General features: G+C 50.5%; 1 protein-coding gene across 1 annotated transcript in view; it reads left to right on the forward strand.

The window, feature by feature from the left end:
* CRACR2A (calcium release activated channel regulator 2A) overlaps nt 1–18,066 on the forward strand; it is a 70,942-nt gene that overhangs the window by 29,949 nt on the left and 22,927 nt on the right. The window contains exons 7-11 of the mRNA XM_052641275.1: nt 380–567; nt 5,314–5,385; nt 6,828–6,873; nt 12,307–12,413; nt 15,603–15,921. Of these exons, the coding sequence (XP_052497235.1) occupies nt 380–567; nt 5,314–5,385; nt 6,828–6,873; nt 12,307–12,413; nt 15,603–15,921 (732 nt within the window). The remainder of the gene's footprint in view (nt 1–379; nt 568–5,313; nt 5,386–6,827; nt 6,874–12,306; nt 12,414–15,602; nt 15,922–18,066) is intronic.

An 18,066-nucleotide genomic window follows, 5' to 3' on the forward strand; every position in this document is an offset into this window, starting at 1 on the left:
GTAGCTTAGTTGTGCCTCAGCCTGTGGAAGCTTCTCGGACCAGGGATCAAACCCTCTTCTCCTGCACTGGCAGGTGGATTCTCAATGACTGGACCACCAGCGAAGTCCTGCCCAGACTGTTTAGTAGCCCCGTGGAGACAGGGGAGAGACAGGAGTGCTCTGGAAGCTCCTTCCTGCCCCTGGAAGTGTGTGTGTGTGTGTGTGTGTGTGTGTGTGAATTGAGGGGCAGGACGAAGCTGACTGAAGCTGGAGGGTGGTGAGGGGCAATAGCAAGGGCTGCTGCCCGCCACATGGAGGAAGCCAGGTGGGGCCGGGAGAGGCAGCCTGACGGAGCTGGTCCCTCATCACTCCCCCTGCACGCCCCCTTCCGCCTTTCCAGCTGGAAGGCCAGTGCACTGCCCTGCACAATGACAAGCACAAGACCAAGGCTGAGAACACCAAGCTGAGACTCACCAACCAGGAGCTGGCACAGGAGCTGGAACGGACATCCCGGGAGCTCCAGGACGCCCAGCAGCAGCTGGAGAGCCTCCGGCAAGAGGCCCACAAGCTCCACCAGGAGAAGGAGATGTGAGTGTGACCCTTGCGCCGCCCGGATGCTGCCCTCCACACCGGTCCCCTGCTCTGAGCCTATGAGCGACGCCCCCCCGCCCCCACCCCCACCCCAGACCCTTCTCCATGCTCATGACATGGGGACGGGGCTCCTCAGTCCCTCTTCTAACCTTCTTCTAGAATCCTGAGATATGAAGCAGACTAGCTCTGTGTCAGGCATTACCTAGGATTGACAAGAAACATGCAGCCTTGTTCTCAGAAAATGTATTAAACGATCAGGATGATGTTATCCAACCATGTAGCAGGAAGTCTGGGGAAAGATGCTGAGTGAGGGGAGTGGCCAGACATTGACCCTGGAGGCCACGGCGGGCTGGGGAATCTTCCCAGGTCAGTGTGCCATGCGTGTGCAGAGTGTCACAGGGCATGTGACGGGCCTGGAAGCAGCATCCCAGCTCGGCCCGTTTTTTTCCCACCAGCCTTCCTCTGTGTGGGCCCTGTGGGGGCAGCCCCACGTCTCTGGGCATGGTTTGCTGATAAAGCCCTGCCGCTCTCTGACTGCTGGCAAAACCTTGGTCCATTGCAGGAAGTGCGTGTGCTCAGTCATGTCTGACTCTTTGCAGCCCTTTGGACTGTAGCCCGCCAGACTCAGTAGTTGTGATGCACGGGCTTACTTGCCCCACAGCATGTGAGATCCTCCTAGATCAGGGATTCTCCAGGCAAGAATACTGGAGTGGTTCATACCCTCCTCCAGGAGATCTTCCTGATCCTGGGATCAAACCCGCTCTCTTGCGTCTCCTATATTGGCAGGCAGATTCTTTACCACGCTGCCACCTGAGAAGCCATTAGCCTAAATCAAACTGTTCTGCCGTCTGGCTCTTATGTAGTGTCTTGTATGATCTGGGACTGATCCAGAGTGAGAGGCAGGACATGTGTTTAGATTTGGAGATTTTTACCCTAGGAAGATCCCTCCAGTTGAAAAATAGTTGTCTTCCCTAGCTGCTGGCTTAAAGTGAAACCAGCCCTTCCATTCCAAGGCTTGGATGCCGGGTGGAGGAATGGTGTATTTCACTGGAAACAAGCAAAATCGGTTCCTTCCCATTGAGAGCAGGTCAACAAGGTGCTTAACTTTATAAACAGAATTAAGGATTCGGCCTCTTAAAATTCAATCAAGGCCTAAAAGCAGCAAACATCTGAAAGCACAGGCGTGAGGCCTGCAGGTGGAAGTAAGCACCAGAGCTAAGCACCAGAGCCGGGGTAGCCAATCACGGCGTGAGGATTAAAATCTGTCTGAAACTTTATCTTCATCAAGCAAGCCAGAGACACAATCTCTGGAGGCCGGGAATTGAAAAAGAGGGAAGGAGGGGCTAGGAGGGAGAGATAAATGAGTGCAGAACCTTCATGGCTTGTTTTGAAGAGGCTTGCAGTGGCTTGTGCAGCCGGAGAGCCTGCTGGAGCCCAGGAGAGCGTGTCTTGTCTAGGGAGATGGGAGAGAAGGGCGGGGAGAGGCTTAGCATGCCCTCCATAGAGCAGGAACCCTGATCAGCAGTATGGACAGGACCTGTGTGCTGGAAGCCACCTCTCCATTTCACAAAAGGAAAATGGAAGCTCAGAGAGGGGTAGCGGGAACCTGCAGTCACACAGCTACACAGTGCCAGAAAGCAAGGTCAGAGTCTCATCCTCCCAACTTGTGCATCCCCAGAGATGTCTGACTGCCGGGTGATTCCCCAGAGCAGCGGGGAGCGGGGAGAGCTGGCCTCTAGATCATCAGGCCCCATCATGTGTCAACTGGATCTTAGGATGGGAAAATAAGTCTTCCTGTTCTCTGAAGATCCCCAAGGAAGGAGAACTAGGTTTTAAAAACAGATGAAGAAGGAACAGTCAGAGGAGAGATGAAGGTCAACTGAAATGCAGCGTCGCTGTCTATTTTGTTAATCATTTTGTATCTGGGGCAGGTGGTTTATGACAAGGCACAAAATTCAAAGTGGTTTGCACCCCCACCCCCCGACCCCTGGCCTCCTGTGAGTAGGAGGCCACCAGTCGTGGCTTCTTGTGGATCCTTCCAGGGTGTTTGCGCACACACACACAGGCACTTCCAGGCAGCGCTAGTGGTAAAGAACCCACCTGCCAATGCAGGAGACGTAAGAGATGCAGGTTCAATCCCTGGGTGGGGAAGATCTCCTGGAGGAGGGCATGGTAACCCACACCAGTATTCTTGCCTGGAGAATCCCATGGACAGACGAGCCTGGTGGGCTACAGTCCATGGGGTCACAATGAGCTCACACACACACACACACACACACACACACACGCAGCGGCAGTGCACTGCTCTACATCAGCCTGCCTTATTCACTTGACAGATCCCTTGGAGAACGCTCCATATTTCTTTCTGATAAAAACCAGGCCGACAGCCCTTCCCTCCGGGCGGTGGTAAACCTCTCCCCGGCCGCATCCATGAAATGGCAAGCTCTGTGCTTTACCCTTCGCCCGTCAGCCAGACACAAACTTGTCGAATGCCTAGGTCAAAAGGACGTTTGGGGCATTTTGTTATATATCTAAGTATCTTTTTTTTTTTTTTTTTTCAGAAATGCTCTTCTTTTTGTTAAGACCCCCAAAATCTATCTGAATATGTGTGTGTATGCGTGCATGTTTAGATAGGTGGATATCTGAATGTCTGCTAGACAAACAGCCACATGTGTGCACCGATACGTACCATGTACGGGTGTGTATATGTGTGTGTGGTCACGGTGCTAGGGTCCCCTGGTGCTGTGTCAGCAGGGCCAGAGGAGGGCTGGAATGAGGTCCTCTTCATTGTGGAGGACGTGACCCCTCCATCAAATACTGTGGAGTTTCCCAGGTGGCTCAGCGGTAAAGAGCCCGCCTGCCAATGCAGGAGACACAGGAGACACAGGTCCTATCCCTGGGTCGGGAAGATCCCCCTAGGGGAGGGCATGGCGACTCACTCCAGTATTCTTGCCTGGAGAATTCCACGGACAGAGGAACCTGGTGGGCTATAGTCCATGGGGTCGCACAGCGTCTGACACAACAGCACACACGCAGTCACACTTGCACAATCACTGTGAGACCCCAGCCCTCAGGTCTCCACTGAGTGACTGTCCTCAGCGGGGAAAGCCATCTGCTCCCAGGAAGAAGCAGGACGTGGGGTGGGGGCTGGGGAGCCCCAAAGCCAGCCGGAGGCAACCTTGGCTCCCAGGGAACCAAGGAGCAAGCTGGCAGGTGTGCCCACGTAGTGCCGGTTGGTCGGAGCAGAGTCCCAGGCTGGGGCTTAGGGACCCAGCGTGGATAATGGGAGGGACATTGTTTTCCCTCAAGTCGAAATTAAATATAATTGGTAATAAAATGTTGGGAGTTTGCAGCTCTGCAGGAGCCAGAGAAGTTCTGTTGCTTAATTAGGATTGTCTGAGGTGAACTTAGAATTTGAGACAGTTTGTTACTGTTGCAAATTGACTTTCTAATTATTCTATAAAGGGGAAAAACCCACAGATACCGCTGCAGGAATCAGGAGATCGCGAGCTTGGCGGGCGCGTCCTATGGCCCCAGCAAGCTCAGTAGTGACATGGGCGGGGTGGTCGGGGGACAGTCCTTGCCCAGCGCAGTATCGGGCTCAGGGTGCTTCCTGCTCTAAAACTAGGCTGTGGCTTGAAAATGTGGAACCTTGGACCCTTTGCCGTAAGCCTGGGGAAGATTCAAAATCTCTGAACCGCGGGGCAGAGAGAGGGAAGGATGGAGGCAGACTTGCACAGTTAAGCAAGGTTTATTTTCCAGCATCACCCCGTTCTCTATTTTTCCCCTTTCTGAGAGAGGCTGAATTCCTTGCCACTGCTCCCTCCTCCCTTCCATCTCTCTTCCTCCCTCCTTCCCTGCCCTCCTGCCTCCCGCCCCTCCTTTTGCCCTCTCTCCTTTGTTCCCATCGCTGTTTGCTAACTGCGGCTTGGCTTTCGAGCCAGACACTGCAGTGAGAACACAGAGGCTAACGCAGCACACATGGCCCCACCTCGCAGCCTAAGTTGCCCTCCAGCCACCCCGAGTGTGTCTTTCAGCCTCTCTCTTTCCTTCCCCCAGATCCTCTATTGACACGCTCACACTGTGATGTAAACAATGGATTATGACTGATCCATTAAGTCTCTGCTTTGTAGCTACAGATGGAAATTTTAGCCAAAGGAACGAATGCGCAACCATGGAAATCCCAGATCTGCAGGAACAGATTGGAGACTGTTGGGGGAAGGTGGAGACGGGACAGTGGTTCTTCAGTAGCTCCTGAAAATAAACTAAACCAGCGTGGTGGAGGTGGCGGCGGTGGGGGGGGGGCGGGGCGGCGGTGGGGAAGCCCTAACTCTGCTCTCACCCTCCGAGACTGGGCTGGAGAAGACAGTTGATTCTGATTTCCTGAACTCTGGGCAGGGCAGGGCCACTGGGAGCCCGAGAAGACGGTACAGTCATCATGAAGCAGTATCCTTGGCCCCAGGGGGTCTGGATTAGGACCCTGGCTCAGTCCTGGGTTGTCTTGGGAGACTTAGTGAACCTGTCTTGTGATCCATGTTTGTAAAACGGGGATAAGTTCGCCTTCCAAATAGGTGCCTGAGACGACTCGCTGATTCCTGGTATAAGCCCCTGCACGAGGCCCTGCTCTCCAGCGGAGGACCAGCCCGGGTACCATCTCCAGGGTCTGACTTCATCACCGCCTCGCGCCCTGGTAGTGCCCCACCTGGTGCGGTCACTCATCACTGCCCTCTTGTGCCCCCTCAGGGAAGTGTACCGCGTCACCGAGAGTCTGCAGCGGGAGAAGTCGGGGCTCCTGAAGCAGTTGGATTTCCTGAGGTGCGAGCTCATCCCAGAGCCCAGAAGGGCGCCCCCGTCTCCAGAGTCTCGCCTGTCTGCTGAGAGAGCACCCTCATTCCCTTGGTCCCGAACATCCTGTTGGGCAGCTGAACACCACCTCTCCGCTCTGTTTGGTCCATTTACACAGGTGCCCACCCCCCTCTCCAGTTTGTACCTCTGCAGATGGGCGTTGCCCCATTCTTCTGTGTGCCTGGCATGGTACTTGCTCAGGTAGGAGAGAACGGAACTGATTGAGCATCACAAACAGGGCAGCAAGATAGGAGTTTTCTCAGCCTATCAAGCTTACTGTAAATTCAAAGCTCACTGGTTTGATTTGGTTTGGAATACTCTCAAAAAACTCCCCCCAAATGACCAAACTCAACCAGGTGTGGGGAAAGATGGAATTTTCAATTTTGCCTCTGAGGTTTCTAAGTTACTTAACCTGCTGCCCGCAAAACACCTCTTGGGAAATGGTGATGAAATTTGGGTTCTAAGTTTTTAAATTGCAAGCAGGTTTGAATCAGCTACCTTATTAAGGTTTTTAGTTTAGCTTTGTTTTTTTTTTTTTTATTAATTTGAAAGCGAGGTAAGATCACTGTGTCTGGCGTCTTTGATGCCACCAAATAGGAAAATTCTTCAAAGAGAATGTATCTCAGATTTCTTGACTTAAGATGTGATTCAGAAGTCCGGGAAGATGGAAGAGATTTTCTTAGGTGGCCAAGTTCTCATGGGTGTGAGAGGAGGTCTGGATTCTCAGGAAGGATTTAGTGAAGGCAGAGAACAAGATGCACAGGAACGCGCTTGGTTGGGCTTTTTCCCTTTTTGCTATTTGTACTTTGAAAAAATACAAGGGCAGATACAGTGTGAGTGAGCAGGGGAGGCTGGCAAGGCACTGCGCTGCCAACATCTGTGGGTCTTTTTATGGAGCCTAGGGCTTCCCTGGTGGCTCAGTTGGGAAAGAATCTGCCTGCAGTACAGGAGACCCGGGTTCGATTCCAGGGTTGGGAAGATCCCCTGGAGAAGGAAATGGCAACCCACTCCAGTATTCTTGCCTGGAGAATCTCATGATCAGGGGAGCCTGGCAGGCTACAGTCCATGGGGTTGCAAGAATCGGACATGACTTAGTGACTAAACCACCACCAGTGTCTGTTCAGAGTCCCAGCCTGGAGCCTCTCTGTGCCTCACCTGGCCCCCCAGCCAGCTGGCTCTAAGGCCATTCTGTCCCCCTGCCTCTGACCTGACTTAGACACAATCACCCTCTGCCCTCAGCCACCATCCCTAAGGAAAGCATTCCCCCCCTGCTCCGCGCCCCCCCCCCCCCCCCCCCGCCCCGGGCCTTCCACACACAGCGGTCCTCTGCACCCATCTGACCGTGACACCAGTGCTATGGACCTGTCGACCGCAGGCCCCATGTTTGAACAGATTCCCCTTTCCATCTGCAGGGAAAGGAACAAGCATCTCCGGGATGAACAGGACATACGTTTCCAGGTAAGCGGCCGGCGCCCCCTCTGCGTGGCAGGGGGAAGACAAGGACTGGGGTCCAGAGGCAGCCAGGCTGTGCTGGGACTGGCCCAAGAAGGTCCCGTGGCTTGGGGGTCTGGCTGTACCTTCATGTGGGCAGGATGGTGGCATAAGATTTTTCAAAAGTAGTAAAGGTGCAAGGTGACCTATAGGGTCACAGTATGTTAATTTTCTGTGAAATGACACACTTTTCTTTTGGCGTCACAAGACTGGAATACTTGGGAGGGTCCCTCACATTTTGAACATAGAAACGATGAGTTGAAATGTCGCCATCACTTTTAAACCAAAATGTTCTGTTTTTTTCTTCATTAAGATTTTGATGTCTTGATGAAAATTTTACACTTTAGACTGTCATAGAGAGAATTAAAATGTGTATTTCATCATTTTCAGTTCAGTTCAGTTCAGTCGCTCAGTCGTGTCCGACTCTTTGCGACCCCATGAATCGCAGCATGCCAGGCCTCCCTGTCCATCACCATCTCCTGGAGTTCACTCAGACTCACGTCCATCGAGTCCGTGATGCCATCCAGCCATCTCATCCTCGGTTGTCCCCTTCTCCTCCTGCCTCCAATCCCTCCCAGCATCAGAGTCTTTTCCAATGAGTCAACTCTTCGCATGAAGTGGCCAAAGTACTGGAGCTTCAGCTTTAGCATCATTCCTTCCAAAGAAATCCTAGGGCTGATCTCCTTCAGAATGGACTGGTTGGATCTCCTTGCAGTCTAAGGGACCCTCAAGAGTCTTCTCCAAGACCACAGTTCAAAAGCATCAATTGTTTGGCGCTCAGCCTTCTTCACAGTCCAACTCTCACATCCATACATGACCACAGGAAAAACCATAGCCTTGACTAGACGGACCTTAGTCGGCAATGTCTCTGCTTTTGAATATACTATCTAGATTGGTCATAACTTTTCATCCAAGGTGTAAGCGTCTTTTAATTTCATGGCTGCAGTCACCATCTACAGTGATTTTGGAGCCCCAAAAAATAAAGTCTGACACTGTCTCTACTGTTTCCCATCTATTTCTCATGAAGTGATGGGACCAGATGCCATGATCTTCGTTTTCTGAATGTTGAGCTTTAAGCCAACTCTTTCACTCTTCTCTTTCACTTTCCTCAAGAGGCTTTTTAGCTCCTCTTCACTTTCTGCCATTTACGTAGTTGATTTTATATACAATTTTTTAATCCTGTGGGCACCGCTGCTCCTCTGAACCTACATACTTTCCCAAATAACACAAAAATCCATTATTTACATGAAGATTTTCATTTGCGAATGCACTAAGCAGAATCTAGGCTTTCAGGATCTGCTATCTTCCTCCCCTTTAGGCAGTAGCTATTGGATGCTCTGAAGGGAAGAAAAAGGGGGACAGGATGGATCCATGTCACATTCTATCAGGATTACGCATCGTAAATTTCATGTGTGATCTTGGGTAAATTGTTAGCCTCCTTGGACGGCAACCTCAGTGATCACAGGAGGAAAGAGAATTCTCATCCTTTTTTCCATTTGGTAGGGGTTTTTGTTTTTTTCTATTTAGTTGGAGGATATAATGTTGTGTTGGTTTCTGCCGTAAGCAATGCAAATCAGCCATAACTACATGTATATTCCCTCCCTCGTGAGCCTCCCTCCCATCCCCCCATCCCATTCCTCTAGGTGGTCACAGAGCGCCAGGCTGGGCTCCTTGGGTCATATAGCAGCGTATACTAGCTATTTTGGACTTCCCTGGTGGCTCAGTGGTAAAGAGCGCTCCTGCCAGTGCAGGAGACATGGGCTTGATCCCCGGGTTGGGAAGATCCCCTGGAGAAGGAAATGGCAACTCACTCCAGTATTCCTCCCTGGGAAATCTCATGGACAGAGAAGCCTGGCCTGCTACAGTCTGTGGGGTCGCAAAGAGTCGGACACGACTAAGTGACTAAATACCACCAACACCACTAGCTATTTCACACATAGTAGTATATAGGGATTTTTTTGTGTGTGTGTGAAAACCTCTTGGAAAAGGAGGTCTTGTGCTAGCCCCTCAGCTGTTAATTCCCTAAATGCAGGCAGCACCTGGCAGCTAGCTTGCCCCTCATTTGGTCGAAGCTGGTTTGTAGCTGCAAACCCCTTAGGGACCTTGCACATAACCGTCTCTCTTCTATTCCCAGCTGGCAGCAACATGTCTCTGCCGCCCACCTATGTGTACTGTCAGAGCAAGGCTTAAGCCTACACATGTTTGTTCAATGGTGATAATGGTTATGATTGTTTTAGAAGTAACAATGGTTTTATTTTAAAACTTCTTGCCAAATATCACCCTAATCCCTTGACCTTGCTTCCCTCCCCCTGGCAAACTCATTCTGTTTCGAGTAGGGAATGGAATTGAGAACCTCCATGGGGAATAGAAAAAAGAGGATAAAATCAAGTTCATGCCGAATAATAGTTAAAGATTAATTTGAAATCACAGCCATACCTCCTGGGGCCCTGGGAGCATGGCCACCCCTCCTTCTCTGATTAAAGATCACTCGGAACCATGGGACTGGCTGGTTAATGAGAGACTCTTCTGTGATCTGAGTCCCTCTCATCTGGAAGACATCTGTTAGGGAGCCCTGGAGAAGGGGGGTGCAAGCCCCCAACTCCACCAGGCTCTTCACTGAGGACACAAGAGAAATTATCTCACCTAGCCTGCTTCCACAAAAGATCTGAAATACTCTGTTCTAGCTTCATAGCTGTGGGCAGGGCACTGGGCTAATTGATCCTCCTGTCTGAAAGGAAATCTATGACAGACTTAGATGGCATATTAAAAAGCAGAGACACCACTTTGCCGACAAACGTCCATATAGTCAAAGCTATGGTTTTTCCAGGGCTTCCCTGGTGGCTCAGCTGGTAAAGAATCTGTCTGCAATGCAAGAGACCTGGGTTTGATCCCTGGGTTGGGAAGATGCCCTGGAGGAGAGAACAGCTACCCACTCCAGTATTCCGGCCTGGAGAATTCCATGGACTGTAGAGGCCATGGGGTTGCAAAGAGGGACGTGACTGAGTGATTTGCACCTCACATGGTTTTTCCAGTAGTCATGTACCAGTGTGCGAGCTGGTCCATAAGGAAGGCTGAGCACTGAAGAACTGATGCTTTCAAATTGTGGTGCTGGAGAACAGTCTTGGGAGTCCCTTGGACAGCAAGGAGATCAAACCAGTCAATTCTAAAGAAAATCAACCCTGAAAATTCACTGGAAGGACTGATGCTGAAGCTGAAGCTCCACCTGATGTGAAGAGCTGACTCACTGGAAAAGACCCTGAAGCTGGGGAAGATTGAGGGCAGAAGGAGAAAGGGACGACAGAGGATGAGATGGTTGAATAGCATCACCGACTCAATGAGCATGAGTTTGAGCAAACTTCAGGCAGCAGTGAAGGACAGGGAGGCCTATTGTGCTGCAGTCTATGGGGTCACAAAGAGACACGGTTGAGCAACTGAACAACAGCAGCATCTGGGGCTTTGAAAATTAAGAGGGTCTGAAGCTCCACTGAAGAGTGTGTGTGACTAAAAGATGCACAGAGTATTTTCTGTGCATCCTACATTTAGCTCTTCATGACCCAGATAACCATGATGGTGTGATCACTCACCCAGAGCCAGACATCCTGGAATGTGAAGTCAAGTGGGCCTTAGGAAACATCACTATGAACAAAGCTAGTGGAGGTCATGGAATTCCAGTTGAGTTCTTTCAAATCCTAAAAGATGATGCTGTGAAAGTGCTGCACTCAATACGCCAGCAAATTTGGAAAACTCAGCAGTGGCCACAGGACTGAAAAGGTGAGTTTTCATTTCAATCCCAAAGAAAGGCAATGCCAAAGAATGTTCAAACTACTGCACAATTGCATTCATCTCACACACTAGTAAAGTTATGCTCAAAATTCTCCAAGCCAGGCTTCAACAGTATGTGAACCATGAACTTCCAGATGTTCAAGCTGGATTTAGAAAAGGCAGAGGAACCAGAGATCAAATTGCCAACATCCATTGGATCATCAAAAAAGCAAGAGAGTTCCAGAAAAACACCTACTTCTACTTTATTGACTATGCCAAAGACTTTGACTGTGTGGATCACAACAAACTATGGAAAATTCTTCAAGAGATGGGAATACCAGACCACCTGACCTGCCTGCTGAGAAATTTGTAATCAGGTCAAGAAGCAACAGTTAGAACCAGACATGGAACAACAGACTGTTTCCATGGGAAAAGGAGTACGTCAAGGTTGTATATTATCACCCTGCTTAATTAACTGAAATGCAGAGTATGTCATGCAAAATGCTGGGCTGGATGAAGCACAAGCTGGAATCAAGATTGCCGGGAGAAATATCAATAACCTCAGATACGCAGATTACACTAACCTTATGGCAGAAAATGAAGAACTAAAGAGCCTCTTGATGAAAGTGAAAGAGGAGAGTGAAAAAGTTGGCTTATAACTCAACATTCAGAAAACAATGATCATGGCATCGGTCCCATCACTTCACAGCAAATAGATGGGGAAACAATGGAAACACTGACAGACTTTTTTTGAGGGGTTCCAAAAATCACTGCAGATGGTGACTGCAGCCATGAAATTAAAAGACACTTGCTCCTTGGAAGAAAAGCTATGACCAACCTAGACAGCATATTAAAAAGCAGAGATATTACTTTACTAGCAAAGGTCCATCTAGTCAAAGCTATGGTTTTTCCCGTAGTCATGTGTGGATTTGATAGTTGGACTGCAAAGGAAGCTGAGCACTGAAAAATTGATGCTTTTGAACTGTGGTGTTGCAGAAGACTCTTGAGAGTCCCTTGGACTGCAAGGAGATCCAAGCAGTCCATCCTAAAGGAAATTAGTCCTGAATATTCATTGGAAGGACTGATGCTGAAGCTGAAAATCCAATACTTTGGCCACCTGATGTGAAGAACTGACCCATTGGCAAAGACCCTGATGCTGGGAAAGATAGAAGGCAGGAGGAGAAGGGGACAATAGAGGATGAGATGGTTGGATGGCATCACTGACTCGAAAGACATGGGTTTGAACACACTCCAGGAGTTGGTGATGGACAGGGAAGCCTGGCATGCTGCAGTCCACGGGGTTGCAAACAGTTGGACATGACTGAGCAACTGAACTGAACTGAACTGATTTATCCTCTTGCAAATGATCACTACTCCTGTGAAGGGTAACCTCCCAGACCCTGGGGCTCTAAACTGGTTCCTTCGATTAGATTATTAGACAGGAGGTGAAGGAATTCTGCTAAGAGAGGACAGTGAAAGGAGAGTGGGTAAAGGCTAGCAAGGAGCCAGGCCATCACTTTCTTCCTTAGGGTTTTATTTCCAGCCTGATCTATGAGGTGGGGAAACTGAGCCCTTTTCTGCTCAAACACTGGGACGAATCAGTGGGTGAGGATCTGAGAGCATTCTGTGTTTCTCCAGAAAGACAAGGCGGCCAGGGCAAACACAGCTGCTTCCAAGCCAAGCCGGAAGCAGAGATCTGGCTCTGTGATCGGCAAATACGTGGACGGCACAGGGATGCTCAGAAGGTAAGCCATCCCACTGTGTTTACCTGTTATCTGTTCCTTGCCCTTGCAGGGTTGGGAGTAGGCTCTGAGCACGTGCTGATTGCAGTTGGCTCTGGCGGGAGGCCTGGGGTCAGCCACGTGCACGCATGTTGAATCTTGAAGGACATGTGCCTTCTTGCTCTGATGTCAAGGTGCAAGGTGAGTCCCAGGACAGGTCCTGGGCTGCCCCAACCTGCAGTGTTCCTGCAGGGGGCGCTGAAGAGCGGCTGCAAATCAGCCCAGAGACAGACAGGGTGGGAGGATGAGGGGTCAGCAACGGGAAGGGCAGGAATGCCAGGCAGGGCTCTGCGGTCTGTCAGGCGGAAGGATGCTCCTGTCTTCCAGGCACCAGACTGTGTGTCTGAAGGGTAATTATAGTGGAGTATGGAACCTCCGTGGGCTTCCCTGATGTTTCAGATGGTAAAGAATCTGCCTTCAATGCAGGAGGCCTGGGTTTGATCCCTGGGTCAGGAAGATTGCCTGGAGAAGCGAATCCCTACCCAGCCCAGTATTACTGCTTAGAGAATTCCATGGACAGAGGAGCCTGCCAGGCTATAGTTCACGAGGTCACAAAGAGTCAGATAAGACTGAGCTACTAACACTTCACTTACTTCATGGAGTCTCCAACCGTTAATTCCTGTGCAGATGAGCATGGTGTTTGTAATTCAGAGACTCCTTTCAATAATTCATAGTTAATTAACTCAGAGATAAGGTGCTTGGTTGCTTTTGGACAGCACTTGAGTCCCCAGAGGTGTGGCCCATTGCTCCTGGAGAGAGGCAAGCTAGTCTCCCACCCTCTTTTCTATGGGTCATGTACTCCATGCCCATGATGGCCACAGAGAGGCAGAGACAGTCAGATCCCCAGGTGCCAAGCCCAGGAGTGATTGTGTGAACTCGCTCATCTGGGAGAGCTGAGGACAGCAAGCATGAAATAAAAAGATATGCAAAGTGGAGGTGACCTGGGGATGTCAGTCCACTGATCTGTCAAAATCTTGAACTTGATCATCATCAGTTCCTTTCCTAAACAGCTGAACTATGAGATGCAACGTGGGAGCCAAATTCCTGCAGTAATTGTTCTCTTGGTTCCCTGGAACCGAATATATGCTCTCAACAAGCACTGCCTGGTTGCCTACTGCATACCAGACATTCTTTGAGTTCTAGGAAGCCTCCAAAGATTGATTAGGCATGAGTCCTGCCCTTAATATCCGTTATTGAGTACCTGCTATATGCAGGACACAAAGCTGTGTGCTGGGGTACAAGGGTCAACAAAATAGACCCCATTTCTGCTTTCAAGGAACCTACAGTTGAGAGGAGGAAACAGACATTAACTGACAAATAATCAATATCAAGAACTCTGAATTCCCATAGACTTTGGCAGAGGTGCCTGTTCGCTGCTCACACATAGCGTTTGATGGCAAAACCAAAGAGGAACTTAGTCATGCTATACTGATGGTACTCCAGAGTGTAACAGTGCTTGAAAATTCCCCAGGGAGAAGCTTTTGCCAAGAAACAATTCGTTTTAGGGTCATTTCATTTTAGGGTCACTTCAGTGGCGATTTCTTTCCTGGTTGCAGGGACTTTAAAAAGCCATGCTCTGCCTGTGTGTGTGTGTGTGTGAGAGAGAGAGAGAGAGAGAGTATGTATGTGTGAGTGGGTGAGTGTGTGTGTGAGTGGGTATGAGTGTGTGTGTGAGTGGGTGAATACATGTGTGTGCATGCATGTTGCTCACATATGCTCACACATGTACACCTGTGTGCAGGCAGAGACAAAGCAGATGGGAACACTAATTGTGTGCCAAAGTGGGTGAGCACTTAGTAGGCTCATTAGACTGTAGGAGAAATTTGTTGAAAAGATGACAGTCAGTTTCTGTGAAAAACTAATTTTATCAGTAAATCTAAGCATCCCTGAATTCCTACAAATCCTTTGTTTTATACCAGGGGACCAAACTAAGTCAGCACTTTTGTGAGCAAGTGCTGCATCCCCGTTTCTCTTTCAGAATCGTCCAACTTCAGAACAATGATACATACATGCTTTTTCTTTTTCTTTCTGCTGTCGGTCCTTAGGAGCCTGAAATGCTAGAAGCCGGGCAGCAAAGTGAAGGGGCTTCTCCGCTCGGCGTATTCTGTGTCCTTCGGCCCTGTCGCCTCACCACTGCTTCCTGCTCCCTTCTCTCTTCTAATCCTCGTATGTGTGTTTCGATTTGGGACTCAAGTCCCTTCCCATAAAACCGTCCTCAGGTTGACTTGTTCGCAGTGGCCCCAGGAGGCCTTTGCTCTCAAGCATCGAGGACACAGCCCGCGCACTGACCCCACGTCCAGCGCCCGAATCCTCCACCTCCTGCTTCTCCTGCTTCTGGATGCTCAGACCATCTGAGGCTGCTCACTCCAGACTCTCAGGAGAAAGGGAGAAGAAGCGGGTGGAAGGCCCTGCCTGGCTTCCTCGCCAGCCCCGAGCCGGTGGATGCCTGCTGTGCTGGGGCCCCCTCCCCAGAGCAGCGACCCCTTCGCCTGCCTCCCTGAGGGCCGCTTCCCTAATGGGTCGGGTTTGTGCATCAGCTTATCAGGGAGGTGGGCAGGGCAGCCGGGCAGGGAAACCGGCCTGGAGAGCTGGCGTCTGGCTTGGGGGCATGCGGCTGAGAAGGGCTGCTGTCTGATCTGGGCAAAGGCCGCCAACTGTTGACCCAGGAGGTTTTGTTTCCGCATCTGTTAGGCTCCTTCTTCACAGCTTCCCTTTTCCTTCGCAGCACCTGCCACAAACTGGACCAGGGTAGTGAGTGTGTCAGGATGGCTCTAGACTCCTGAGCCCAGTGCTCCTTGAGAGCAAGGACCGTGTCATTAGCTTAATGCCTGGAGCCACCATCACCTTCATCTTTGCCATCTTCATCTCTTTCATCATCACCCTCACCTTTACCATCTCCATCTCTTTCATCATCACCCTCACTGCCTCCATCACCCTCACCTTTACCTTCACCTTCATCTCACCTTCATTGTAAAGACATTCAGTGAACAAGCTAGAGAATGCGGGGTCTGCTTTTCCCGTTCCTAGCTCCTCTCTGCCCCCAAAGCATGTGCTTCCTCAACTGTCTGTCACAGAAGCTGTCGGGCATCCCCTAGCCTCCACTCAGATACATGTTATGATATTGTCTCCACTCTTTTTCCCCCTGCAAAACAGCCAGTCAGAGGAGGAGGAGGATGTATTTGGCATCCAGAGGCGGAGAAGCTCCCTGGGCCTGAGTGGGTGCCCCCTTCCAGAAGAGGAGCCAGGGCCCGGAGGAACACTCACCCGGCCACTCCGCAGGATCATCTCCATCGAAGAGGACCCGCTGCCCCAGCTGCTGGGGGGCGGCTTTCAGCAGCCACTGAGCAAATGCTTGGAAGAAGAAGAGGCCTCCGGCCAGGGGGTGGATAGACAAAGCGGACCTGCCCAACCTCTGGAACTCACACCCACGTCTCCCCGAGGGCAGCCCGTTGGAAAAGAAGCCCTGTCTGAGGTACAGGTGTTCCCACGCTGGCTTGTAGCTCATCCTGTGCCTTGTCCCTCCATCGTAGCCCAAGAGCCCAGGGCAGCTCGAGGGTCAGATGCAGCAAGCCTGACCACGTGCCGAGTTTGTGTCCATTGGGTACCACCATCCCCCTCCATCGTGAGAATCATGGCGAAGACTTGGGGGCCTGGGGATGCTCTCCTGACAACTGCTATTGCTGGCCCCACTCCCTACCCAATGTGCTCTTTTCTGAGTCACATTTAAAAGCCTTCATGGAGTAGGATGGAACCTCTGCTGGGCTGTGAACATCAGATGGCACGCACTTTAAACATGGTCCCTCTTCTGGTCCATTCTGAGACCGCTCCCTGCAGGCGCATCCCTGCTGGGGAGGTCTGCGCCCCACCCCTCTCCTCTCAGCTCCTAATGAGCTCACCTCCTGCTCCTCCTGCCAGTGTGACCCTCCACCACCCCGGTCCCACGGCTGTGCCCCCTGCCAGCTCTCCCTGCTGAGTTCTCGGGAGAAGGAGGCACATAGACCGTCCTCTTCTGGATCACTAAGGAAACCCCTCACCCTGTTTGTGACTGGGATTAGCTCCTCAGCCCTGCGCCCACCACTGGACCCTCTAGAACAGCCCACATGCCTCATGGCAACCTTCAGAGCTGAACGGTCCAGTGGTGCGTTGGCCTATGTGCCAGCCAGCCCTCTACCGGCCCTGCACAGGGACTTCTTGGCTTCGGTTATCATTCTTGGGCCTGGATTAACACTCATGCCTACAAACCCCTGCTTGTAAAGGACCCTGGGCCATGGGACCCAGAGAGATTGGTGGGTGGAGCCCTCCCTCCTACACGCCCTTCCACATCCCCCAAAGTGCACAGGCCACACTGGCTGGCAGTGGGCACAAAATGGGGCTTTAAATACCCCATGATGGTGGTGAAAGAAGTGTTACGAGGTCCACGGGAGACAGGGTGGAGGAAGAGATGAAGCATCCTGTCTGCGGTGGCATGTGATCCTCACAGTTGTCCAGCAAGGGGCGTCAGAGACCTGATGCCCCCTTGGGAGTGTGGGGAAGTAGAGCAGAGAGCGCGAGGCTGCACCCCCCACCCCCTGCAGTGACAGGAGCCCAGCCCCTCACCCGCCACTCTGCCTTCCCCGGCACCACCCCCAGCCTGCGGGCTGCACACATGTGCTGCCCTTTAGTTGGGGCAGAAGCTGCTGCCAAGAGGAAATATATCCCCTGGAAGTCACACAGCAGCCTCAGCAGAGGGTCCCCTCCAAGGCCGCTGAGCCCTTGGTTGGAACCAGCTTTCTGGAAAGTAGTTTGAGAATGGGAATCGAGAACTTTAAATGGCCCCATCTGTAACCAGCATTTCTACCTCTAGTGACCATTCCTAAGGAAATAATTAAAGTCAGACAGAAATTTCATTGAAGAATATAAGTGGATAAGAGCAAACAATGGAAAAAAACAACACTAGGGACACAAATTAGACTATAGTCATTTAATAGAATGTTATGGTGCATTGAAGAATCGCATTTTCAAAAAAGCTTTAGTGACTCAGAAAACTGTTCATAGTCTAATAATATATGATCCTTGGTTTGGGAAGATCCCCTGGAGAAGGAAATGGCAACTTGCTCCAGTATTCTTGCCTGGAGAATCCCATGGTTGGAGGAGCCTGGTAGGGTATAGTCGACTCATGGGGTCGCAAAGAGTTGGATACAACTGAACATGCATGCAATAATATAGGAAAAATAAAAAATTATATATAAATTTAAATTTATACATAGTAGTATAAATAAATTATATATAATAAGTCCAACCTCTCTCAAGAAAAACAGATTGATTCATCAAATGTGAAAAGGGAATGTAGAAAAACGCCTGGAAGAAATGCATCAATTTAGAAATAGTGGCCATTTCAAGGTGGTGGGATAAATGATGAATAATTATTATTTTTCTCTCAACTAAGTTTCCTGGTTTTAAAACTTAGTTTGTAATATGTTTATTTTTTAAAAGCTTTTTAAAAAAGAGTGGCATTGAGAATGAGAACAGATCCCCTGACTTGCTAGTGGGGAGATCCTTTCTCAAGCCCCCTCCCCACAATTTGGTTGTCTCACTATCATGGGCGGGTGGATTGTTAAGGACTGATAGTGGACCCTGG

This window comes from Budorcas taxicolor, chromosome 5, assembly GCF_023091745.1.
Source record: "Budorcas taxicolor isolate Tak-1 chromosome 5, Takin1.1, whole genome shotgun sequence".
Lineage (NCBI taxonomy): Eukaryota > Metazoa > Chordata > Mammalia > Artiodactyla > Bovidae > Budorcas > Budorcas taxicolor.